This window comes from Mustelus asterias, unplaced genomic scaffold (assembly GCF_964213995.1).
Source record: "Mustelus asterias unplaced genomic scaffold, sMusAst1.hap1.1 HAP1_SCAFFOLD_731, whole genome shotgun sequence".
Lineage (NCBI taxonomy): Eukaryota > Metazoa > Chordata > Chondrichthyes > Carcharhiniformes > Triakidae > Mustelus > Mustelus asterias.
In genome coordinates this window covers 144,697-172,078 of record NW_027590680.1, presented here as the reverse complement: position 1 = coordinate 172,078, position 27,382 = coordinate 144,697, and the positions used below count along the sequence as shown (strand labels likewise).

General features: G+C 45.2%; 2 protein-coding genes across 2 annotated transcripts; one reads left to right on the top strand and one right to left on the bottom strand.

Moving 5' to 3' along the window:
• Nucleotides 1–818: 818 nt before the first annotated feature.
• LOC144487312 (uncharacterized) lies at nucleotides 819–26,921 on the bottom strand. The gene is made up of 4 exons (XM_078205389.1): nucleotides 26,163–26,921; nucleotides 19,308–19,315; nucleotides 9,715–9,790; nucleotides 819–1,278 (listed from the first exon to the last, which is right to left on the bottom strand). The coding sequence occupies exons 1-4, from the start codon at nucleotides 26,879–26,881 to the stop codon at nucleotides 819–821; spliced, it is 1,263 nt and encodes a 420-aa protein (XP_078061515.1). The 5' UTR covers nucleotides 26,882–26,921.
• Nucleotides 11,477–18,612, top strand: LOC144487315 (uncharacterized). Its single transcript, XM_078205396.1, has 3 exons — nucleotides 11,477–11,510; nucleotides 14,729–15,613; nucleotides 18,531–18,612. Exons 2-3 carry the CDS (start codon nucleotides 14,844–14,846, stop codon nucleotides 18,610–18,612), a joined length of 852 nt encoding a protein of 283 aa, XP_078061522.1. The 5' UTR covers nucleotides 11,477–11,510; nucleotides 14,729–14,843.
• Nucleotides 26,922–27,382: the final 461 nt, after the last annotated feature.

Here is a 27,382-nt window from a genome sequence, read left to right as displayed (position 1 = left end):
TTCTATATGGGTGGCACGGTGGCGAGCACTGCTGCCACAAGCGCCAGGGTACGATTCTCAGCTTGGGTCACTGTCTGTGCAGAGTCTGCACATTCTCCCCTTGTCTGCATGGGTTTCCTCCGGATGTTCCGGTTTCCTCCATAGTCCAAAAGATGTGCTGGTTAGCATTGAGAATGCGAAATTCCTCCTCGGTGTACCCGAACAGGCGCAGGAATGTGTCGACGAGGGGATTTTCATAGTAACTTCATTGCAGGGCCGCAAGTCACTAATAAATAAACATTAAACTTTAAAACTATTCTTCTGTTTTTAATTAGAGTCAGAGAATCACTTGTAATATCTTCCCTTCAGATTCCCACACTTACCTCTGGTGTCTCCAGAGGCTCCAGCCTTGGCCTCTTATTTCTCATCAACATATTCCCATCAATGACACCATCTGAAAACAGTGTCAGTTCTCACATTTACTGTGTTAAAGAGACAATATAAATGTAGGGTGTTGTTATTGTCTGACAATGATAGATCAGGAATATCACAAACATTTTAAATGTTCATTCCACATTTCCATTTATTCTCAAAGTCTCAGTCAGGAACAGATCCCAATTTAACACCAATCTCTGACTTCACATCACATTTCCAATATTCACCATTGTTCTTCCTGACTCTAAACCCAGTTGTAAAGGAGTTTCTGTTCTCCCTCCAGGACCACTGAATCATGGAAGAGCATGGCTGGGACACATTTCTTACACACCTCAGGTTACACAGCCACATGTTCAGTCCTGGATATCTCTAAAAGCAGCAATGACAAACTCCAAATTCTACAATCATTTGTGAACTCGCTGGTGTCTCAGAAGGTCGGATAACTGAATGAATCCCTTCTCACACTCAGAGCAAGTGAATGGCCTCTCTCCAGTATGAACTCGTTGGTGTCTCTGAAGAGTAGATGACTGAGCAAAGCTGTTCCGACACACAGAACAGGTGAATGGCCTCTCCCCAGTGTGAACTCGTTGGTGTACCAGAAGGTCGGACAACTGACTGAATCCCTTCCCACACTCAGAGCAGGTAAATGGCCTCTCCCCAGTGTGAACTCGCTGATGTCTCAGAAGTTGGGATGACTGAATGAATCCTTTACCACACACAGAGCAGAGGAATGGTCTCTCCCCAGTGTGAACTTGCTGATGTGTCAGAAGGTGGGATGACCGATTGAATCTCTTCCCACACACAGAGCAGAGGAACGGCCTCTTCCCAGTGTGAACAAACTGATGTGCTACCAGATGCTTCTTGCTTTTAAACGTCTTCTCACAATCAGAGCATTTAAAAGGTCTCTGATCACTGTGTACAAGTTGATGGTCAGTGAGGTGGGATGACTGAGTGAATCGCTTCCCACAGACAGAGCAGGTGAATGGTGGCTCATCAGTGTGACAATGATAACGTTTTCTCAGCTTTGGGTAATTGAAGCCCTTCCCACAGTCCCCACATTTCCACAGTTTCTCCATGATGCCAGTGTCCTTGTGACTCTCCAGATTGGACAATCAGTTGAAACCTTGTCCAAACTGTACAGTTTCTCCTTGCTGTGAATGCTGTGATGTTTTATCAGGCTGTATAACTGGTTAAAGCTCTTTCCACAGTCAGTTCACTGGAACACTCTCACTCAGTGCTTTTCCAGTCAATTGTTTCAAAACTTCCAGTTTGAAATCCTCAGACAGAACAAAGAAACATTTCTCATTCCACATTCAAAGGTCCACAATATTCAAGCGCTGATGAATCAAGTGAGTAGATGTTGGATGTCATGTTTGGTTTGATGTTCTTGTTTGGAATTCCTCCCTTTCTCATAGCCTGTAAAAGGAGTTTATAAAATTAATCCTCGGAAGTACAGGACAGAAATTCTGAATAGACAATTCTGATTCTGTGGAACATCTTTTCCTCACTTGTTCACTTATGGGCTGAAGGATCTCTTTCTGTGCTGTGTGACTCTATGACAGCAAGTCCAGTTAGCCCCAAGACCTCAGTGCCTGCTCACCCACATTGATTCCCAGTCACAACAAAAGCAGAAAATGCTGGAAACTCTCAGCAGGTCTAACAGCATCTGTGGACAGAGAATAGAGCCAACTTTTCGAGTCAGGATGACCCTCCGTCAGATTTCAGCATCTGCAGTACTTTGCCATGATTTCCAGTCAAGCGGAATCTTGATTTTGAAATTATCATTCTTATTTTCAAATACCAGACGCATTGATAGCTGAAATCATTTCCCACAGACAGAACAGCTTCTTTACACATTCAAAGGTCAATGATCTTGATGAATCGACTGAATCTAGATGCAATGTTTTGAATTGTGAATTCTCTCTTTTGCGTATCCTGTAAATACATTACTGTCAGCCCAGGGTAGCAATCCACCATTTTCGGTTTTTATTTCAGATTTCTAGCACCCTCAGTATTTTGCTTTTAACATAGAAATGCATAAAGTTCTCTCCTGCTACTGGTATTGCCCCCTATAAAGATGGCAGCGTCCTTACCGGAACATTGCCCCTTATAAAGATGGCGATCGGCGAGCCAGGCCCCACACCGAGAGAACTACCGAACAATCCTCTCGGTCCAAATGGGGGACCGTTAGATTTTTACTCGAACTTTGCGAGCTGAGTCCGGTGTTAATGAAATCTCTCCACCCACCGGCTCCGTTCCCCACCCACACTGGGTGTTTTATTTCACCCGTTGCAAAAGCCACACGAGCTCCTCACGCTTCCATCAAGCTGCAGCACCTGCATCGCGCATGCTCCAATCACAGCCTGACAGTGCGCATGCGCAGCAGCTCCCGCAGTGAATGCTGGGCAATGGCTCTGCCATTGGATTGTCCCTTTGTGGACACAGATTGGAACAACAGGGACAAGACCATTCATCAGCAATTCACACACTGGTCATCTCTGCCATGTCCTTGGTTATTGGTCGCATGTGGTCAGCACTGCTGCCTCACAGCGCCAGGGACCTGGGTTCAATTCCAGCCTCAATTTACTGTGTGGAGTTTGCACATTCTCCCTGTGTCTGCGTGGGTTTCTTCCCACAGTTGAGAGATGTGCAGGTTAGGTGGATTGGCCATGGTAAATTGCCCCTTTTGTGTCAGGGCATGAGGTTATTGGGATAGGGCCTGGGTGGGATTGTTGTCGGTGCAGGCTTGATGGGCCGAATGGCCTCCTTCTGCACTGTCAGGATTCTATGATTCTGTGTGTCAAATTTAGTGCTCTGAACATTGCATAATTAAAAAGTAAGCATGCAACCTATTTTGCCAACAGAAATCGAGTACAATGTTGGTAAATGTGAGGTCATCCATTTTGGTAGGAATAACAGCAAAATGGACTATTATTGAAATGGTAAAGAATTGCAGCATGCTGCTGTGCAGAGGAACCTGGATGTCCTTGTGCATGAATCACAAAAAGTTGCTTTGTCAGAGCCACAGGATGATAGTCATTAAGGCACGCTGCCTGGCTTTTCTTTGGCTACATTCACAACCTTTTGTAGTTCCTTGCGGTCTTGGGCAGAGCAGGAGTCATACCAAGCCGTGATACAACCAGAAAGAATGCTTTCTATGGTGCATCTGTAAAAGTTGGTGAGAGTCGTAGCTGACATGCCAAATTTCTTTAGTCTTCTGAGAAAGTAGAGGCATTGGTGGGCTTTCTTAACTATAATGTCAGCATGGGGGGACCAGGACAGGTTGTTGGTGATCTGGACACCTAAAAGCTTGAAGCTCTTGACCCTTTCTATTTCATCCCCATTGATGTAGACAGGGCATGTTCTCCTTTACGCTTCCTGAAGTCAACGACAATCTCTTTTGTTTTGTTGACATTGAGGTAGAGATTATTGTTGCCACACCAGTTCACCAGATTCTCTATCTCATTCCTGTACAGGTAGCAGGTAGGGACATTAGATTGTTGGAAAGAGAGGTTGAAGATGTCTGTGAATACCCTTGCCAGCTGGTCTGCGCAGGACCTGAGTGCTCATCCGGGTACCCTGTCTGGGCCAGTTGCTTTCCATGGGTTGACTTTTGAGAAGGCTGCTCTGATGTCTGCACTGGTGACCTTGGATACATGTTCATCGGAAGCTTCTGGGATGGGGGGCGTGCTCTCGCTGACCTCTTGCTCATAACGGGCATGGAATGTGTTGACTTCAGTGGGGAGGGGTGCATTGGAGCTGGTAATTTTGCCTGCGTTCAACTTGTAGCCTTTTATGTATTGCAGACCATGCCATAGTCGGCAGGAGTCCATGTGGATAGCCTGGGACTCCAGCTTGGTCCGGTACTGTCTTTTGGCATCTTTGATGGATCATATCTGGTTATCTTATATAGATGATGTGGAGATGCAGGCGTTGGACTGGAGTAGGCACGGTAAGGAGTCTCACAACACCAAGTTAAAGTGCAACAGGTTTATTTGGTAGCACAAGCTTTCGGAGTGTCACTCTTTCTTCATCTGAAGGAGTGACACTCCAAAAGCTTGTGCTACCAAATAAACCTGTTGCAATTTAACCTGCTGTTGTGAGACTTCTTACTGTCTTGTATAGGTCAGAGTCGCCTGACATGAACGCCTCAGATCTGGACTTCAGCAGACAGTGGCTCTCCCTGTTCATCCATGGTTTCCAGTTGGGAAACACGTGGATTTGCTTCTTTGGCACACAGTCTTCTACACGCTTACGAATGAGTCAGTTACTGTAGTGGTGCACTCATTCAGGCTGCTCGCAGTTTTAAATACTGTTCAGTCTATTGACTCTAAGCAGTCCAGTAGGAGATCATCCGATTCCTCAGACCAGCATTGCACCACTTTCTTTGACAGATTCTTCTATTTCAGTTTTTGCTTTTAAGCTGGGTGCAGGAGCACAGCCGTGATTTGCCACGGTGTGGGCTGGCGATAGAGCGGTAGGTATGTTTGATATTTGTATAGCAGTGGTCTAGGATGTTTGGGCCTCTGATGGAACAGGAGATGTGTTGCTGGTATCTTAGTAGAACGCCCTTGAGCTTGGTCTGATTGAAGTTTCAGCTAAGATGAACAAGGCCTCAGGAGGTTTCGTCTCAAGACTATTTGTGGTAGTATATATTTCGTCCAGCGTGGTCTTCACGTCTGCGTGGGGTGGGAAGTAAACTGCTGTCGGGCTAAGAGGTGAACTCCCATGGAAGGTAATAGGGGTGGCATTTTAGAATCAGGAATTCTAGGTCCCGGGGTCCAATGTAATGATAATACAGTCAGTCTCTAGTGCACCATAACCAAAGTTTGGGTCTCATTTGATAGCGAGTGATTCATGGTCTATTGATACAATAGATTCCAATTCTGTTATGTGCCACTCTGCCACTTACTATTTGACAATAACCTGCCTGTTATTTCAATTTTGCTGTATTTTACAACTGCAGCTCCTGGGACTGATTGGAATCTGGTGTAACAATAATAATCACAAAGATCGGTTCCAGTGTCTCTGAGGTCATTTTGCCTGCAGGTAATCTGACATTAAGAGAGACAAGAGGCCCAACAAACATTTGATTGTAATAGGAGGACAAGGTGTAAGTGGGCAATGATATTTTGAGGTTTCTGTGTTATGCCGAGTGTCACTGGGAGGTAAGTGGTAAAATAGGAATGCAAACATCATGGCAGAAACATGTGTTACTGACTCTGCTTGACTGAGAGCTGTTATACTCAAGGGGAGAATAATGAGGACATGGGGAACTCCAGAGATTTCTGATATCTGTGCTTTATCTGTTTGAGGAACTGAAAATAATCAGTTCCTTCTCATGGTTATCTGCAATTCTTAAGTTACACAGACACATGGGAAACAGACCTGACAGCTCATCAAACCCAATGTTTTGATCTTCTGTTTGAGACACATTGTGACTGAAAAGATCAAATGTTAACACCTCAGGAGAGAAACATTCAGAATGTCACAAAGATGAATGAGTTGTCCAATTAATCCCATTCACCATAACTCTGTCAATTTACCCTCTGCAAGTATTTATCCAATTCCCTTTGAAATTTACTATCAAACCTGATTCTAGCACCTGTCAGTTTGCATTCCAGATTAAATCAAATTGTGTAAAAACTTATCCTCATCACCCCCTCCAGTAATGTTGTCAATTATGTTAAATCTCTGTGTCCTCTGCTTACCGACCCTCCTGCACCTGGGAAACAGTTTCTTCCTATCGACAGATCCTCCAATATCTGGGAAATAGATTGTCCCCATCGACAGACCTTCCTGCACCTGAGAAATAGATTCTCTCCATCGACAGACCCTCCTGCTTCTGGGAAACAGTTCCTCTCCATTGACACTATCATAACTCGTTTGTCATTTTAAACATCTCTATTAAACCTCCCCATCCTGACCTAAGACAGAAAACCCATGTTTTTCCTGCCCTGAAGAATCATATGGACTCAAAATGTTCACTGTTTCTCTCAAACAGATGCTGCCAGACCTGCTGAGTTTTTCTGCTTTTATCCCTGTTTTTCCTTTTATAATCAATCAGAAACCCTTAAATCGGGTCGCACAGAGACTGAGAGAGATACAGAGGAGAGACAGAAAGACAGAGAAAAATTGAGAGAGATTTTAAAAAACAGAAAGTTGAGGTAGTCAAAGATAAAAGCTGAGAAACAGAGGAAACAAGCAATTCAGAGAGAATGATATAAAATCTAAGGGAGCAGGCAATCAGTTCCTGGCTATGGGGAGCAGAGGGAACTCAGTGACTGATCCACAAATACAGCTCATTATATCCGGAATGGAGACTCTGAACAGAAATAACAGGCTCATTTGTAAATATCACCGCAATGTGATCCTGGGTGATTCTGATCCTGTGTGACTCTGCCCTGTCTCTGTGGATAGATATAAGCCGCACTGACAGATGTTCTCACCAGATTGTGGCCCCTGGATTTATTTTTTGCCCAGAAGTGAGATGTGCGGTTTGCAACCGGCAGCAGAGAAACAGGAAGTTGTATTTCCTGAAAATGAAACAGGCGACATCAGTTTGATGTTATCACAGTGAACGGTCTTCCTGTCTGTGAGGGTGAACTCACTCTGACAGCATCAAGAACAACCACACAGATTGCTGCCGGTCTCAGCATTACATTCACCTCCATTCCCATGTTAAACAATAAACAAAGATTATTTGGGTTTTTAACAGTCAATGAATTGGGAGATGGACTGAGGGTCATCACTGGGAGAGATGAGGGGAAATTATAGAAAGGAATGAGTTTCCCCCAAAGAGGGCATTCAGAAAATGAGAGTGAGTCAGGGCCTGTCAGAGGAAGTGGGAGAGAGAAGTGGGGAGACAATGGCCTCGTGGTATTATCGCTAGGTGTTAATGCAGAAACTCAGCAAATTTTCTGGGGACCCAGATTCGAATACTGCCATGGCAGATGGTGGAATTTGAATTCAATTTTAAAAATCTGGAATTAAGAATCGAGTGATGACCATGAAAATATTGTCAGAAAAACCCACCTGGTTCACTAATGTCTTTTAGGGAAGGAAATCTGCCGTCTTTACCCGGTCTGGTCTACATGTGATTCCAGGGCCACAGCAATGTGGTTGCCTCTCAACTGCCCTCTGAACAAGGGCAACTAGGGATGGGGAATAAATGCTGGCCAGTCAGCGACACCTATTTCCCACGTATGAATAAAAAAAACAGAGATTGAGTCTCTGTAAATTCGATGTTGTCTCAGACAGAGAAGAGAGATTGAGGGTGTTTGGTGCTTTTTTAGAGAGAGATAACCGGAGAATGAAAAAATTGAGTGAGTTTCAGCACTATCTGACATAGAAAAGTTAAATGAATGAGCGTCTGAGAGAAAGATAGAGGTTAAGTGACTTAGACAGTATTTGAGAGAGAGGTTAAGTGAGTGAGAGAAAGGAGCGTGTTTAATTGAGTGTAGGGGTGGAAGGTAAGTGAAGTGAGTGTCTGAGAGGAGAGCGATGTTAAGTGAGTCAGTATCTGACAGAGGAGAGATATTAAGTGAGTACCTGACAGAGAAGAGAGATATTGAATATCTGACAGAGAGGTGAGATATCAAGTGAGTGAGAAGAGGTTCACACAACTGAGGATCACTGAGAATAATCCAAAATAAGGAGATCACCCAGAAAACTACCAATAGGAATCTTCAGCTGAGCACATCATCCATTCTTAAAGGGACAGTTGGGGCTTGATGCTGCTCAGTTTCCAGTTAAAGGGACAGGCACAGCTTCACTCTTCTCTCTATTCTGTTTATAATGGTTAAAGGTTGATAGGAGTGAGGTTTATTTAAAAGGACAGTGTGTGGGAAGCACACAACAAAACTGGGAATTCTTGGACACGCTGCAGCTCCTTTTTATCTGGGAATCAAATTGTTGTCTAATTGTCCCAGCAGTTAACAGGGTCCTTTGAACTCTCCAGCTGCTACTTTAATGCAGACTTCAACCAATTTATTTGAAGCCGGTTTCTGTTCAATAAACTGGCACTGACACAAACACATTAAAATATTTTAGACTTTTCTGCATTTTCAGTCTGGAAATCTAATCCTGCCGTTTCACTCTCAGTCAGGAACAGATCCCAGTTTTGCACCAATCTCTAATTTAGCAGCACGCTTCCAGCATTCACTGTTGTTCTTCCTGACTCTAAACACAGTTGTAAAGGAACTTCTGTTCCTGGTCTAGGAGCGCTGAAACATGGAAGGGAGCGACTGAGGTTCTTGCACATCTCAGAATTAAACCATATGGATACTTTGCTGTCGTGAAGAGAGATGAGGAAGACCAACGTGCTGTTTGTCCCTCTCTGTGACCCTGAAGGACTGCGTCCTGTTTGCCATATGATCCTCCCCCCATTGTCCTTTCTGAGCTCCAGCCTGGTGATGTGGGGTCAGGTGGGAAAGACAAAAATCTACAACAATTTTAAAAAACAAAGCTGGTATATTTCATATTTATTCAGAATATTAAACCTAACGGATGAAGACTGTCAGAGTGAACACGATTCAGACCTGGATATGATTAACAGCATCAAGAAGAGTAGAATCCAAACCTTGCAGTCGTTTGTGAACTCGCCGGTGTGTTAGCAGGTGGGATGACTGAATAAATCCCTTTCCACAGACATTACAGGTGAACGGCCTCTCCCCAGTGTGAACTCGCTGGTGTTTCAGAAGATCAGATAAATGAGAAAATCCCTTCCCACAGACAGAGCAGGTAAATGGCCTCTCCCCACTGTGAACTCTCTGATGTGTCAGCAGGTTGGATGACTGACTGAATCCCTTCCCACACGTGGAGCAGGTGAATGGCCTCTCCTCACTGTGAACTCGCTGGTGATTCAATAGGTTGGATGAACGAGTGAATCCTTTCCCACACACGGAGCAAGTGAATGGCCTCTCCTCACTGTGAACCTGCTGGTGTGTCAGGAGGTTGTATGAACGGGTGAATCTCTTCCCACATTCAGAGCAGGTGAACGGTCGATCCCCTGTATGGAGCTGCTGGTGTATCAGAAGATTGGATGAATTAATGAATCCCTTCCCACAGTCGGAGCAGGTGAAGGGTCTCTCCCCAGTGTGAATTCTCTGGTGGTTCAATAGGGCAGATGGACGGCTGAATCCCTTCCCACACACACAGCAGGTGAATGGCCTCTCCCCATTGTGAGTATATTGGTGCATTAGCAGATCCTTTTTATTTTTAAAGCTCTTCTCACAGTGGGAACAATTAAAAAGTTTGTCATCAGAGTGAACAAGTTGATGTGTCTGCAAGTGGGATGACTGAATGAATTCTTTCCCACACACAGAGCAGGTGAACGGTCTCTCCCCAGTGTGAATTCGTTGGTGTGTCAGCAGATCTTTTTTGCATTTAAAACTCTTCCCACAGTCAGAACATGTAAACGGTTTCTCATCAGTGTGAACAAGTTGGTGTGTCACAATGTGGGATGAGCGAGTGAATCCCTTCCCACACACAGGGCAGGTGAACGGCCTCTCCCCAGTGTGAACCCGTTGGTGAGTCAGAAGATTGTATGAATGGGTGAATCCCTTCCCACAGACGGAGCAGGTGAACGGTCCCTCCCCAGTGTGACTGCGCCGATGAACTTCCAATTGTGATGGGAAACCGAATCCCTTCCCACAATCCACACATTCCCACGGTTTCTCCATGGTGCTGGTGTCCTTGTGCTTCTCCAGGTTGGATGATCAGTTAAAGCCTGGTCCGCACACACAACATGCATACCATTTCACCCTGCTGCGAAAAGTGTGATGTTTTTTCAGGCTGTGTAACTGGTTAAAAATCTTTCCACATTCAGTTCACTGGAACACTCTCACTCGGGTGTGTGTTTGTCCCGATGCTTTTCCGGTCACACTGATGTTAAATTTCTTTGCCCACAGGCAGAACAGACAAATATTTCTCCTTCCACATTCAAAGACCGATGATATTCAGCTCCTAAGGAACTGAATGACTTTGTCAGATGTGATGTCCGGTTTGAGTTTTCTGTCTGCCGTTCCTTCACTTCGAATATCCTGTAAAAAACATTTAGAAAAGTCATCACACTCAGAACAGGATAGAAATTCTGAACAATTCCAGTTTCTCTGGAACATTTTTTCCTTTCTTGTTCCCCCAAATCTGTAAATCCCCGTCCCACACTCTCTCCCTCCTCCCTGGGCTGAAATCCAAACCCATCTCCACCATTTCTTTCCTCCACTCCCAGTTTTCTCCCTCCCTCTCCTCTGTCTGGGTTCAGTTCATGATGTGGTATTAAGGCTTGATTAGCTGTAAGTATTCGCATTCCAACCATTATTCTGTAAATTGAGTTTGTGTCTTTATGTACCCTGTTCGTGAACAGAATTCCCACTCACCTGAAGGTGCTTAAGGCTCCGAAAGCTTGTGGCTTTTGCGACCAAATAAACCTGTTGTACTTTAACCTGGTGTTGTTAAACTTCTTACTGGGTTCAGTTCTCCAGCTGCTGTCTGCAGACTGACAATAAAACCAATGGGTCTTATTGGGGGTGTTGGGGCCTCCAGCGGGTGTTTGTGAATCCTCCCCGCCCACCTCCCAGGGTTTCCTTCCTTCCCAGAGATCAGAGTCCTCATTGATTTGAGGCCAAAGTGTAACCTCTTATTTATTGTCCCCCTCCCCCATCCTCTGATGTGAACCATCCTCCAGTGGCTGAGCCAGGATGGGGCCGTTAACCTGGGCCTGTTCCCGGGAGGGAGGGAGGGAGAAGCCCCGCAGCTGCAAACCAGGGAGCTGACAATGATTCTGAAGGGTTTGCGGATCCACAAAGTGTTTCCAAATCCTCCCAGCCACCGCCTAACGCTGACTCCGCTTCTCCGGGACAAACAAGCGCCAAGGACAGCAATGACACTGCGCATGCTCCACATCACAATGCCCGGGAACTGATTGACGGCGGCTCCGGACCAATAGGAAGAGGGGGCGGGACTGGAGGACCGAGCGGGAAAGCGGCTGGTCCTCCAGCCAATCGGAGTGAATGAGGGGCGGGACCTGAAGCATGCGCAGTGCGGGTAATGGCGACGGACGGACGGTTTCAACTCGGAAGCGAGATCAATACGAGGTAGAGGGCGGCGTGCGGGGAATGATAAATGTGGCGGGTGGGTGGAGAGGTTTCGTAAACATGTTGTTCAAACCCAAACCCCGGAAATGAACTTCCCGGTCCCCCACTTTGTACCAAATGGAGCGGCAGCTTGTGGTGTTAGACCCGGGCTGACTGCCGCCATTGAGGCTGCATGTGGGAGGCCGGCAGGGATTGTGATCGGAGAGTGAAGCCCTGACGTCACAATGGAATGGGTGGGAGTGTGAGGTCACAATGGAATGGGTGAGGGTGTGACGTCACAATGGAATGGGTGAGGGTGTGACGTCACAATGGAATGGGTGAGGGTGTGATGTCACAATGGAATGGGTGAAGGTGTGACGTCACAATGGAATGGGTGAGAGTGACGTCACAATGGAATGGGTGAGAGTGTGACATCACAATGGAATGGGTGAGAGTGTGACGTCACAATGGAATGGGTGAGAGTGTGACGTCACAATGGAATGGGTGAGGGTTCCAGATGAGCTGAGACTGGGCTGGAGTCGGGCGATGGCACTGACATGTGACCCGGTGGCACAGTGGTTAGTGCAGCTGCCTAACAGCGCCAGGGACCCGGGTTCAATTCCAGCCTCGGGTCGCTGTCTGTGCAGAGTTTCTACATTCTCCCCGTGTCTGTGTGGGTTTCCTCTGGGTGTTCTGGTTTCCTTCCACAGTCCAAAGATGTGCCGGTTCGACGGATTGGCCACGATAAATTGCCACTTGGTATCAGGGGGATTAACAGGGAAATATGTGGATAGGGCCTGGATGGGATTGTTGTCGGTGCAGGCTCGATGGGCTGAATGGCCTCCTTCTACACTGTATTTTATTATTCATTATTGTTAATTAATTACTATTAATGCTTCTATGAATGAAGGTGGTCTTGATGATGATGTGGACATGTGGCTGGAAGCTCATCTTGGGATGAACTATTTCACCCTGGTTGTGAACAGCCTGGTTCAGCCTCAGACAGTTGCCAGGAGGAGAGATAAAGTTGTTGGCGAGGGAGTGGAGTTTGTAGTGGGGACTGAACACAATGGGTTCAGTCTTCCCAGTATTTATATGAAATAAATTTCTGATCTTTCAGTACTGGATGTCAGACAAGTCAGGATGGTGTGTGAGTTGGGGAGGAACTTGGAGCTGATGGTGTTCACAGGGTTTGGAAATTCTGTCAAAGTTCCTGTTGAGTTGTAGATGTATAAAATCTCTCCTCACCTCCGGCCTCTCCTACTTCTCTCAGTTTCCACTCAGAGTGTGGAGATGCCGGCGTTGGACTGGGGTAAGCACAGTAGGAAGTCTCACAACACCAGGTTAAAGTCCAGCTACCAAATAAACCACAGCAGGAGGTTTATTTGGTAGCACAAGCCACAAGCTTTTGGAGCGCAGCCCCTTCATCAGGTGAGTGGGAGTCGTGATCCCAAACAGGGAATATAAAGACACAAACTCAATTTACAAGATAATGGTTGGAATGTGAGTCTTTACAGGTAATCAAGTCTTAAAGGTACAGACAATGTGAGTGGAGAGAGGATTAAGCACAGATTAAAGAGGTGTGTATTGTCTGCATGTGGAGATGCAGGCGTTGGACTGGGGTAAACACAGTAAGAAGTCTGACAACATCAGGTTAAAGTCCAACAGGTTTATTTGGTAGCAAACGCCACTAGCTTTCGGAGCGCTGCTCCTTCGTCAGATGAAGGACAGTTAGTGAGATTTTGCAAGCCCAGGCAAGTTGTGGGGGGTTACAGATAGTGTGACATGAACCCAAGATCCCGGTTGAGGCTGTCCTCATGTGTGATTGACAGATCCATGCTCACTGCTTCCTGCCCTGGATGCAAAGAGCTGAAAATACTGCGGGTGCTGGAATCTGAAACAGAAACAGAAAATGCTGGAAATCTCAGCATCTGTGGAGAGAGAATAGAGTTAATACTTCCAGTCTGGATGATCACAGATGCTGCCAGACCTGCTGAGGTTTTCCAGCACTTCCTGTTTTTGATTAAGTGAAGGTTCAGCAGGGAACGAAGCAGCGAACTGAACACACTGAACCCAGGGGGAAGGGGTGACGCAGGATAAGGGACAAGCGCAGCTCAGTGAGGCTCTGCAAAGTCCAGCAACCCATCCACATTGAGAGCTGAGAGCGCCAAGGGGGAGGGGAAGGAGAAACTATTTGGGGCACAGCAGGAGGTCACCCCCCCCCCCCCCCCCCCCCCCCCACTCTGTGGTTCCACCGACCTCCCACACCTGGACAGGGTTGGCTCAAGGTGCAGGAAGCTGCAAGCTGAGAGGCTGAGCTGTGAACTGGGCCAGGTTGGGGGTTTGAGTGATAGTCCTGGGGTTATATCAGGACAGGAACAGCCACAGATTCCCCCTTTTTCCTGGGACGTTTCACTGGAGCTGTGTTGGTGAGTGTTTGTATTCTCTGTCTCACTGTCTCGGTAATGGGGGTGGGTTGTAGATTGCTGTGAGTGTTAGACTAAATAACCTCTCCTCATGCTGCCAGTTCCAGTCTGCAGACTCCATTTCTCAGTCCAGTCTGCTGCTCTGTCTCTGTCTCTCTGTACTTTGCTGCAGTGCTCCACATTCTGAGCAACATCCAACCCATTGTTATCACCCAAAATTTGCAGCAAACTTCCTTCACTGTGGCACAGTGGTTCGCACTGCTGCCTCACTGAGTCTGGGTTCGATTCCAGCGGTGGGTGACTGTCTCTGTGGAGTTTGCACAGTAAGGGTACAGAATATATTGTTGCGGTTGCAGGCAGGGTGAAGAAAAAGGTCAGGGTGGGGATTAGCAGAGTAAGTGCGTGGGGTTACTGGGATAGGAGGTGAGCCTGGGAAAGATGCTCTCAGAGTCAGTAGAGACTCGATGGGTAAAATGGCCTCTTTCTGCACTGTAAGGATTCTATGATTAGTGAATTACGGTGAGCAACTTTGAATAGAGGCGTTTCTGGGGCGCAGAGCATTGTGGGAAATGTGACCGCCATTAGTCAGTGCCCGACTCCAGATGTTTCATTATAGACTGAGGGCAAGTCAGCAACCTGAGTCCTCAATAATGTTTGTAACTCTCACAGGCTGCCTAGTCTGCTGAATATCTCGATGATCCTCAGTTCCTGGCCTCCTGCGTGTTTTTTTTTATTGTTGCTTCGGTCTGGACTCTATTCATCACCTGTCTCTGTGGGTTTTCTCTCAATCCCCTTTTTTCTGTTTTGAATCAGTTTCCCAGGGACTAGAAGGGGACGATTTGCAGTCAGGAAACTGAAAGTAAATATCATATCAGGAACTGCCAGAGTCGTCTAATTTATCATAACTGAATCTCAGTGGATTTTGAACATGGAAGGAAAAAGCACTATTCACAGTGGGGAGAAACCGTACACGGGTTCTGTGTGTGGACGAGGCTTCAGCCGATCCTCTGGCCTGTCAAAACGTAAGTGCAGTCACTCCATGGAAAAACTGTGGAAATGTGTGAACTGTGGGAAGGAATTTAATTCCCCATCCCAGCTGGAAACTCATCAGCGCAGTCACACTGGGGAGAGGCCGTTCACCTGCTCTGAGTGTGGGAAGGGATTCACTCAGTCATCCCACCTACTTACTCATCAGCGAGTTCACACGTTTGAGAGACCTTTTAAATGCTCAGACTGTGGGAAGTGCTTCAAAAGTTCTTGGGAACTGATGTCCCATCAACGTGTTCACACTGATGAGAGACCATTCAGGTGCTCCCACTGTGGGACTGGGTTCCAGCATTCACATAACCTCACTGTACACCAGCGAATTCACACTGGGGAGAGACCATTCACCTGCTCCGAGTGTGGGAAGGGATTCACTCGGTCATCCCAGCTATTGACGCACCAGCGAGTTCACACTGGGGAGAGACCTTTTAAATGCTCTGACTGTGAGAAGTGCTATAAAAGTTCTGGTGAACTGACTTCCCATCAACGTGTTCACACTGATGAGAGACCGTTCAGGTGCTCTCACTGCGGGACTGGGTTCAGGCGATCATATGACCTCATTCTACACCAGCGCACCCACACTGGGGAAAGGCCATTCACCTGCTCTGAATGTGGGAAGGGATTCATTCAGTCCTCCAACCTGCTGAGACACAAGCGAGCTCACACTGGGGAGAGGCCATTCACCTGCTCTGAGAGTGGGAAGAGATTCACTCAGTCATCCTACCTGCTTAGACACCAAAGAATTCACCAGTAACCATGGTGATTGGAATCTGCTGTTAATCCTATCCAGGACTCTAATATGTTCATTGCGTTTGTTTTTGTTGATGTTAACGAACTCCAGCCAGTTATACTGTTTAATATTCTGAATAAAAGTCAAATCAATTATCTTTGTGTTCAGTACTGTGAATCTTTTTAATATCATCAGCACAACTGAATTCCTTTTGAGTTGCTCTCCCTTTGTCCCTCTTCCATCTTCACCTCCCCACAAGTGCTCATTGGGAATAAAACTCACAATCTTCTTTGTCACTAAGTTTGAGACAATCCAATCAGCTGTCTCTCCTGCTTCCCTCCTTCCCCTAACCCACTGGAACAAACCTCCTCTAACGCTCCCCTTTGTCTGAGCTCTGAACTCTCATCTTTCTGCAGTTTCTCTCCTGCCTCCCCTCATGTCCTCTTAGAGCTCATCTTGCCCATGAGACCCATCTCTTGATCCCTCAATCCTATTCCCACTGTCCTACTGACAGCACAACTTCTCTACATCAGCTGATATTGTCAATATCTTCCTCTCCTTCAAATCCGATATCATCACCCACTTCTCAATAAAATATATTTGACCCATGCCCCTGTAAACTACCATCCCATCTCCCTTTCCTCTCTAAAGTCCTTGAATGTTTTACCTTCCATATATTGTAACTTGTTTTCCCTTTACCATTGTGTATAGTAAAGTTTATTTTGTTTGTGCAGAATCTGTGGAATCTTTTGCCTTTATTCACTTGTTAAGTATCTTGAATCTCCACCTTTGTCAATTTTATACAAACTCACCCAAATCTAAAAACTATTTTGTGGGAATTGGGGGAATAGAACAGAAGATAGGTTTCTGCTGCTCAGTTACAATCCCAGCTGATGTTACTTCTGGGCAGGAAGGTCCCAGAATAAAACCCTGGCTCAATTGACCGTAACCTTTACCTTTTTGTTTTAGAAATGTGGATGAACAGAGTCACTGGACGGACAATGAGCTTTTAACAGAAACATCTTTTAAACATGAAAATACTGACAACACAAGACTCCTTCATTCCACACAATCACAGTGAGGGAGCTCCCTCTAGTGGCGAAGTGAGGTAAATGGCCTCTGCCTGGGAGATCACTGAACCCTCAGGCTACTGAAGGGTCATTTTCAAACATAGAAACGTAGGAGGATTGTGCTGCTGTATTTTTCTTGTTCCTATTTTTTTATATTAACGCAGACGAATCTATTTAGAGAATTGAAACTAACCTCAGAAATAGCAACAGGCGAACTCGAAGACAAACACATTCACAGAAATGCACTCTCAGACAGACACAGGCAAACTCGCACACACAGACATGCAGACAAAAAAACACTCTGACTTCCACAAATACACACACACTCACAACACAGAGACAGACTGAGACCAATTTCAGTCCAAATAATCTGCTGGGCACTAAAATAATGTGAGGAGTCTCACAACACCAGGTTAAAGTCCAACAGGTTTATTTGGTGGCACAAGCTACTAGCTTTTGGAGTGCTGCTCCTTCATCAGGTAAGTGGGAGTTCTGTTCACAAACAGGGCATATAAAGACACAAACTCAATTTACAAAATAATTTACATAATCCTGTTCATAAGAATAGGATATGGCGCTCGACTCAACGATCGACAGTTCCGACGATAATAAATCAAATCAATACTTCTCCACTTTATGTGCTAACTCTCGGTTTCAATTTCAGACTACCTCTTGCCCTCCCTAGTGTCTCACCCCAAAATTTCAATCTTTATGCCTGAAGGTGAACTGTTTTGCGAATGGGGCATCAATATATAATCTAGTGACTACCCACATGTGCTTTGTTTCTGGGTGCAGTCACTCCCACCTCCACCTTTCATCCCAGTCCCAGGAGTTTGGAGACTGGGCTCCAGAGGAGTAATGGCGACCGCATGCCCCACAATGCCTCGCGCTGGGGAAATCGCTCAATAGCCCGGGCTCGAATCTGCGCATGTCCAAGGGAAAGGGGAATTTGCGCATGTGCGGGAATGTTTCTGAACCCTGCTGAGGCGTTGACCAATGGAAATTCTGGGAAGACCGGAAGGACTCTGGTCCTCCAGCCAATCAGAGCGCGGTCTTTGTGACAATGCAGGTTGAGCTTCAGACAGACTCAAACTTCCTCCAAAGAGGCCAACATCTGTGAGTCAAACACTTTCTTTTCTCCCCCTTTCCATTTCTTTTCTCATTCTGGGGGAAATTGGGGACTTGCAGCAACTGAAGGGAAAGGAAGTGAATCCAGGGAGGGTGCAGACTCTGGAAAGGTTGGCCCAGGTCTCTCTCTCTCTGAAATACATTGACATCCTTTAGCTCCCTCAGCTTGACACATTTATTTGTCTGGCTAAAAGGATGGTCTCGTTCCTAATGTTCACAATTAAAGGGCTGGTTTCTTCAGGAGATAGTTGACATTTAAGTGGAGGATAGTAAGGTTTGGCATGTTTGGATATGTTTGGTGTAATCTGGTGTAAATTTATGATTCTTTGTGGGACAGTAATTTTATATAGGTCAGTGTTATGTCTAGTTTTGTGGTTAGGTACATATTAGATATATTATTTATGGTTCTGTGATAAATTTCATTTATTGTTATTTCAAATTTGTAATATAGCACTGTGGTGACATACCTTTCCAGTCATTGATCCATTACAGCACAGAATATGTCCGTTCGAATCTGTACTGACTCTCTGTAGAACAATCCAGTCAGTCCCATTCTCCCGCTGTACCCCTGTATCTCACAAGATTATTTCCTCCAATTGTCCAGCCAGTTCAGTTTGAAATCTTGGATCATCTCTAATTCCAGCATTCTCATAAGCAGCGAGTTTGTGTTTGTGAACACTCAGTACCTCAATGAAGTTCTTACTGACATGGTCATGAAGCTCTGAGCAAGTAATACAGCAGTGTTTATTCAACACATGTTTTCCTCCAGAATCTGTACCTATGGGTTGGGTTTGTATTGAGTCTAGCCGTCTGCATCAAGGTTTTCAGGTCTCCAGGTCAGGAAGCAGTGAGTAGGGTCTGCCACTCAGCATCAATCAGCACCTTCAGGAGAATTGTGAGGGTGTATATTAGATACAGCCCAGTGAGAGTAGAGGGAATATGTGAGATTGAGGTTTACAACTTTTGGTGAACAAAATAGGAATGAATGTTCAACTGAAACTAGAATCGTGTGTTCTGAATTTCTCTGCTGTACTGACAGTGCTGACTTTTCTAAATTCCTTTTACAGGTTTTGAGAAGGAGAAGATTTGCGATAGAAATCTGAAACCAAACGTCACACTGAGACCTGACACATTCACTCGATTCAAAAGGACCTGAATATCATCGCTCTTTCAGTCTCGAATTGAGTTGAAGTATGTACAGATGGAGGGCGTTGATTGGATCATTATATGAGTGTGTATGAAAAAAGCGTGTATGAAGAAATGGTGTTCTGTCTGCGTCAAAAGGTTTAAATATGTGACTGGAAAAGCATCGAGACACACATATCTGAGTGAGAGTGTACCAGCGAACTGACTGTGGAAAGACCATTAACCAATTACACACCCTGAAATAAATATCACACCATTCACAGGGAGGAGAAACCGTACTTGCTTTGTGTGTGTGGACAAGGCTTCAATTGATCATCAAACCTGGAGAGACACAAGGACACCCGCACCATGGAGAAACCGTGGAAATGTGGGGACTGTGAGAAGGGATTCAGAGCCCCATCTCAACTGGAAATTCACCGACACATCCACACTGGGAAAAGACCTTTTACCTGCTTTGAGTGTGGGAAGAGATTCACTCAGTCATCACACCTGCAGACACACAAGCGAGTTCATAGTGTGGAGAGACCATTCACCTGCACTGAGTGTGGGAAGGGATTCAAGGATTCATCTACCCTGCGGACACACCAGCGAGTTCACACCAGGGAGAGACCGTTCACCTGTGCTGAGTGTGGGAAAGGATTCACTCAGTTATCCAACATGCTGACACACCAGTGAATCCACACTGGAGAGAGACCATTCATCTGCTCTGAGTGTGGGAAAGCATTCACTGAGCCATCCTGTCTGCTGACACATCAACGCAGTCACACCAGGAAGAGGCTGTTCACCTGCGCTGAGTGTGGGAAGGGATTCACTCGGTCACCTCATCTGCTGACACACCAGCGAGTTCACACTGGGGAGAGGCCATTCACTTGCTCCGTATGTGGGAAGGGATTCACTCAGTCATCCAACCTGCTGACACACCAGCGAGTTCACAGCAGGAAGAACCCATTCACCTGCTCCAAGAGAAGGATTCATTGAGTCATCCAGTCTGCTAAAACACCAATGTGGTCGCACTGGGGAAAGACCTTTGATGTGTTTTGTGTGTGAGAAGAGATTCACTGATTCATCCAACCTGCTGTGACACCAGCAAGTCCACATTGAGGAGAGGCCATTCCCCTGCTCTGAGTTTAGGGAAGGTCATCAGTCATCCAACTTGCTGACACACCAACAAGTTCACACCGCTTAGAGATCTTTTTTTAATCACAGAATTCCTACAGTGCAGAAGGAGGTCACTCGGCCCATTGAGTCTGCACCGACCACAATCCCAACCAGGCCCCACTCCAGTAAACCTACACATTTACCCTGCTAATCCCCCTGACGCTAAGGGGCAATTTACCACGGCCAATCAACCTAACCGGCACATCTTTAGAAGATGGGAGGAAATCGGAGCACCTGGAGGAAACCCACACAGACACGAGGAGAACATGCAAACTCCACACAGTCAGTCACCCGAGGCTGGAATTGAACCCGGATTCCTGCCCTGACTATGGGTGTTAATTGAATCAATTGAGTTTAAGAATGTACAGATGGAGGGCTTTGATCAAAGAATTATATGAGTGTGTTTGAAGAAAGTATGTATAAAAAGTTGGGAGTTAAATGTATTCCAAGTAAAGATTGGTTCCAGTTTCTTCCTTCACCATAAGGCTGTCAGGATTATAACATGGTAACAGAGAGTGTTTGTCCAATGGTGAAGTTTGGAAACTGGAGGAAAGTATATTTCAGACAGAAGTTTACAGTCCCAGCAGCTTTTGTGAGAGATGAAAGGCAGTGGGAATTGTCAGGGCCTGATTACCCGCCGATGTTCTCGGGGCCTGAACCATACGACCAGTGGAAGAATGAAGTGGAGATGTGGACACGGGTTACATCCCTAACAATGAGAAAACAAGGTCTGGCCTTGGCATTGCCACTGTCTAACGAAAGGAAAATTGGCAGCAAAACATTTTCTGAGCTGGAAATCCACTGGTCGTATACTGATCAAGGCTTGGATCTTTTACTCGGTTTCATTGATGAGATTTACAAGAAAGATGATCTGATGGGTGCCTATGAAGCATAGTCAGACTTTGTCAAGTTTTGAATGAGGGTGTAAGTATATTTAGCAGATCTAGATATCACAAAAAAGACAGGATTGGAAAAGCACTAATAGGTGAATGAATCTCAGGAATGACGGGGAAACAGTTACCATGAAATTCCCCTGGTCGTCACAGTCCGGCACCTGTTCGGGTCAATGCACCTAACCAGCACGTCTATCAGAACGTGGGAGGAAACCGGAGCACCCGGAGGAAACCCACGCAGACATGGGGAGAACATGCAAACTCCACAGAGACAGTGACCCAAGCCAGTAATCGAACCCGGGTCCCTGGCGCTGTGAGGCAACAGTGCTAACCACTGTGCTACCCTTCCATCCCAGAGATAAAGACAGCAACCAGTCTTAAAGCTACGCAAACAATTTTCTTATCTTTGTTAAAGATTAACAATGCTGCTAAAAGATGCAGGGGAGTTGATGAAGAGTATTTGAGGCTCAGAGAACAGACTAATGCAAAGTGTGCAATGTGTAAAAAGTATTGAAGGATGCTGTCACATCCGATTGTAAAGCTGCCCTTGGCACATGACTTTAACAAGGTATTTCCGTGGATCTAAAGTTATGAGACAAAGACAGAAATATTTCCATTCTACACATGTTAGACATGGTGACCCAATTTAGTCTTTCTCCAACAATACATGGCAAGGACAAAAGGGTGATTCTAGAACAAGTCATGGAGAAGTGGACAGGGACTGGACCTGGGGCACCAGCTAAGTTTCTGACTGATAATGGAGGGGAATTTGTTAATGATGAGTTTGGAGACGTGTGTGAAAACATGAACATTCTGGTCATGAACACGGCAGCTGAAAGTCCTTTCAGTGATGGACTCTGTGAAAGGAATCACACGGTGATCGATGAAATGCTGCAGAAAATCTTAGCTGATCAGCCAAACTGCAAGTTGATAACTGCACTGGCCTGGACGATTCATGTAAAGAATTCACTTCAGGTGGTTGGAGGGTAGAATCCCTGCCAATTGGTCTATGGGTGAAATCCCAAATTACCCTCTGTGCCGGGGATAACCCTCCTGCTTTAGAAGGGACGACAATTAGTATAAATTTTATTCATATGATCACATTGTTTCACTAAAGCTCGAGCTCAGAAATTATTGTGGATCCTAGAACAGCGGTGTCTGAAATGTAATACTTTGTACATTTTTTTTCTTTGACTCATTGTGAAATATGTTGCTGTGTATTGTTCTGATCCTAATCAGGATTGTTAATGTTTAAAGAGAAACTCAAATACCCAGTGATTCACAAAGAATTGCACCACAAGATTCCACATTTTTAAACATAAGAACTAGGAGCAGGAGTCGGCCATCTGGCCCCTCAAGCCTGCTCCGCCATTCAATAAGATCATGGCTGATCTGATAGTGGGTTCACAAGAACAAAATTTATAAAACAAAATATTAAAAGCCAGCACTATGAACATAGCATAAGTCTTTCAATTATCAGATTATTTCATGAAGAGAATATTAACAACTTATTGTGGTTCTGAGGAGAGGGGTGTCTTTATATGTAATGCTTTGTACAAAAGGAGGAAAGTCACATTTTTTCTTCTTTGATTTGCTCTGAAACATTGTTTGTGTGAATGTTTTGTGATCCCGGTCAGGACAATTGACGTTTAAAGAAAATTGTGAACACCCAGTGATTAACTAAAAGAATTACATGAAAAGATTTAACATTTTTAAACAAAAACAAACTTTACTGTATGTATAAAACAAAATAAAATTTAAGAATACAGCACTACAAACTGAATACTGTAGTCAATAAAGACTTATGGTATAAACCTGTTTTTTAACCTCACCCCAAAAGTTTCTTTCTACTTAATGATATCTTGAAAGTTCAATTCTGTTCCTGGGACTCTCAAAGGTATGTCAAAGCTCTGCAGAATTCACTTTAATTTTCCTCACTTTTCCAGCTATTCTCCAGGGAGGGCCTTTCCATTAGGCCCTTTTGGCTAAAAAATTCTCCAATTTTCCTTTGAGACCTCAAAACTGTAGACTCCTCAGTCCAACCGTGGGCTTCGCTGCTTTCTTGCTGAGGGATTTAAACATTGGCAGCACCCCTGGTTCCTAATGACCCAGTGGCTTCTAGTCTCACAGCTGGTTCGCAGCTGCTGGTCCCATATCTGACGGCCTCCAACCTAACTGCAGACTGCCTGCTTTCTGTGAGAAACACCCAGAATTCCAAGCAGGGCTCACTTATCCCCGTGCTAACACATCTGTTGGAATGTCTGTTCGATATTTAGCTTCAAAACTAAACCTTTTTTTCCTGAGGTCTGCATGAACAATTCCGATCTGTAACAAAGACAGGGCAATAATTGTCAGACCCGAAGTTTCCAGGTCTCCAGCTAAAAGAGCCCAGCTGCCCTTTTACACTTCATACCCTTCGAGTTTTGACATCTTAAACCAACATGGGCCACGTCTTGTGAATGTGAATCCCCTTCGGGTGTTTCTGTCAGATTCTCAGTGCAGGTTTTCCATTTACCTTAAATTTTTAAAAAAGCAATTGTTGAACTAATTCATACTACTAAAACATAGGAATTATGAAATTAGATCTTTGCAACACCTTCCCCATGAAGAAATGAAAATGTATCATCCTCTTTTATCCCATTTGAAACATTACAATGTAGACTCAAAAGATTGGCTCTTCTCTCTCCCCACAGATGCTGTCAGACCTGCTGAGATTTTCCAGCATTTCCTGTTTTTGTTTCAGATTCCAGCATCCGCAGTATTTTGCTTTCAACAACGTACAACATGTTGTATACTTAAATAGTTGTGATCTTATCAAATGGTGAAGCAGGCTCAAAGAGCCAAATGGCCAACTCCTGTTGCAAAGTCTAATGTTTAATTACCTTATAACCTGCAATACACATAATAATCCCTCCATTATCCACTTCACATTCACAAGTCCATCTTGATAACTGCACACTGCTGGATTCCATGTCCAGGAACCTCATTCCACTGAAGATGGAAAATATTACTGCTTGCAGTGTTTTCTGAAAGTTTTCTTCTTACAATAATTATTGTGCAAAGTTCCTCCTGCAAAAGGAGAGTCCTCATTGCTGTTCATCTGTGAATTTTCAACTTCAGTTTTGAAAACAGTCTGTTCAGAATGCACATTTTGAACTTGATTTTCTTCCATGTTTGTAGTTTCTCCATTGTTTAAATCCAGAGAGAATATTCCAGTTAATTCCACATTGAAATGTCTTCTTCTTGCTCTGTTGTAGCTGCAGCTTCATTTTTAACTCCACTTCCCAGACTCAAACATTCTGGATTCACTTTTGGAGAGAGCAAGATCAAAATAGCTTCTTTCTGTGTCAACAATTCTTTCCTTCATTGGTCAAAATCTTCTTCAGCCATTTAAAAAATGTTGTTAAAATGCTTTTTATGTTCAAGCAAAAATGTTGACCATTCCCATTTGGAGACTATGTGATCTCGGGCTTCAGAAACAGGAATTGAGAACAAAAGCAGGGAGGTTATTCTGATAGTTTCTAAAGCTCTGGGTGAGGCCACAACAGAACACTGAGCCCAATTCTGGTCACCACACTTTTGGAAGGACGTGAGGGTCCTTGAGAGGTGTAGAGGAGATTTACCGGGATGGTTCCAGGAATGAGGAATTTTATCCACAAAGCTAGGCTGGAGAAGCTGGGATTATTTTCCTTGGAGAAAAGGAGATGGAGGGGAGATTTGCTTGAGATGTACAAAATTAAAATAGGATTAAATAATGTGAGAAGGTAAAGTAATGTGAGAAGGTGAGGTGGCATGGTAGCACAGTACTTAGCACTGCTGCTTCACAGCTCCAGGGACCTGGGTTTGATAACCAGCTTGGGTCACTGTCTGTGTGGAGTTTGCACATTCTCCTCGTGTCTGCATGGGTTTCCTCCGGGTGCTCCGGTTTCCTCCCACAGTCCAAAGATGTGCGGGTTAGGTTGATTGGCCCTGCTAAAATTGTCCCTTAGTGTCCTGAGATGTGTAGGTTAGAAGATTAGCGGGTAAATATGTAGGGATATGGGGGTAGGGCCTGGGTGGGATTGTGGTCGTTGCAGACTCGATGGGCCGAATGGCCTCTTTCTGCACTGTAGGGATTCTATGATAAAGCTGTTCCCATTAGCTGATGGTGCAAGGATAAGGATGCAGAGATTTATATATTCTTAGCGAGGGATGCAGGGGGATGTGAGAAAGGGATGTTTTATGCAATGAGTGGGAATGAGCTGGAACTCACTGCCTGTGAGGGTGGTGGAAGCAGAGACAATGAACGATTTAACAAGGAAAATGGACCGACACTTGCGGGAAATAGAACTGAAAGGATAAAGGGATAGAACGGGGCAATGGGACTGACCGGTTTACCCCATGAGAATAATTCCAGAACTGAGAGTATTTAACCCTCTGAAAATGCCGGTGTTACTTTTCTCTGGAAAACTGAAGACTGATGGAAGTCTTCAAGATTATGAAGGGGTTCAATAATCCAGTACGGATTTAACGAGAAACACCTTTACCAGCGAGTGGTGAGAATGTGGAACTCACCACCACAGCGAGTGGTTGAGGTGAACAGCATGAATACATTGAAGGGGAAGCTGGATACATACATGAGGGAGAGAGGAATAGAAGGATATGCTGATGGGGGGAGATAAAGAGGGGTGGGTGGAGGCTCATGTGGAGCATAAATACTGACACAGACCAATTGAGCCGACGGGCCTGGCCCTGTGCTGTAGACTCAATGGAACAGAGACAAATGTATTTAATTTAGATCTACTTGAAATGATAGGAGAAGTAGGATTTACTATCCAGGATAAAATAAATGTCCTTCATCAGCTTGTGTGGATCATTTGTGGAAATGTGCTCTCCCAGCCCACTGGAAGCAAAGTTGTGAGAAAGACCAATCCAGCAGAGCTGGACCTTCTGATCCAGGATCTTCTGATCCTCCCAATTCACCAACTGTCAGAATGAACATGGTTCAGTCCTGGGTGTGATTAACAGCAGCAATAACAGCAGAATCCAACCCCTGTCATCACTTGTGAACTCGCTGGTGGTTGCGCAGGTAGGTTGACCGACTGAATCTCTTCCCACACTCAGAGCAGGTGAATGTCCTCTCCGCAGTGTGAAGACGCTGGTGTATCTGCAGGCTGGATGAATCAATGAATGCTTTCCCACACTCAGAGCAGGTGGGTGGCCACTCACCAGTGTGAATCCGCTGGTGTGCCTTCAGGAAGGATGACCGACTGAATCCCTTTCCACACTCAGAGCAGGTAAACGGTCTCTCTTTGGTGTGAACTCGTTGGTGTATCCGCAGGCTTGATGAATCAAAGAATGCCTTCCCACACTCAGTACAGGTGAATGGCCTCTCCCCAGTGTGAGTGCGTTGGTGTATCCGCAGGTTGGAGGAGTGAGAGAATCCCTTTCCACAATCAGAGCAGGTGAACGGCCTCTCCCCGGTGTGAACTCGCTGGTGTGCCTGCAAGTGAGATAACCGACTGAATCCCATCTCACACTCAGAGCAAGTGAATGGCCTTTCCCCAGTGTGAATTCGCTGGTGTGTCAGCAGATCAGATGAAGTAGTGAAGGTCTTCCCACACTCGGAGCAGGTGAACGGCCTCTCCTTGGTGTGAACCCGCTGGTGTCTCAGCAGGTGGGATGAATGAGTGAATCCCTTACCACAATCACAGCAGGTGAACGGCCTCTCCCCAGTGTGACTGCGTCGATGGATTTCCAGCTGAGACGGGGATTTGAATCCCTTCCCACAATCCCCACATTTCCACGGTTTCTCCATGGTGTGGGTGTCCCTGTCTCCAGGTTTGTTGTTCAGCTGAGGTGGCCACACAAAGCGTCTGTACAATCTCTTCCTGGTGTAAATGGTGATGGTCGTTCAAACTATGTAACTGTCACTGGAACACTCTCACCCAGATGTTTGTATCTTGCTGCTTTTCCAGTTGACACTGATGTTTAAAACTTTCTGAAGCAAACAGAACAGAAAGACATTTCTCCTTCTAGATTCAAAGGCTAATGATATTCAGATCCTGATAATCGAGTGACTCTGTCAATTCTTCACTTGATAGTTGATTTGAATTTTGTGTCTGCAAATCCTCCCCCTTTGAAGATCCTGTAAAAGAGGTTTACAAATTTCATCACCGTCAGTTAAGGATAGAATCTACAATTGGCAGTTGTTAATTTCTATGAAGCATTATTTTCTATCTTGTTCCCCGAAAGCTGTAAATAACTGTCCCACGCTCTTGCTGCATTACCTGGAGTATTGTGTGGAGCTTTTGTCTCC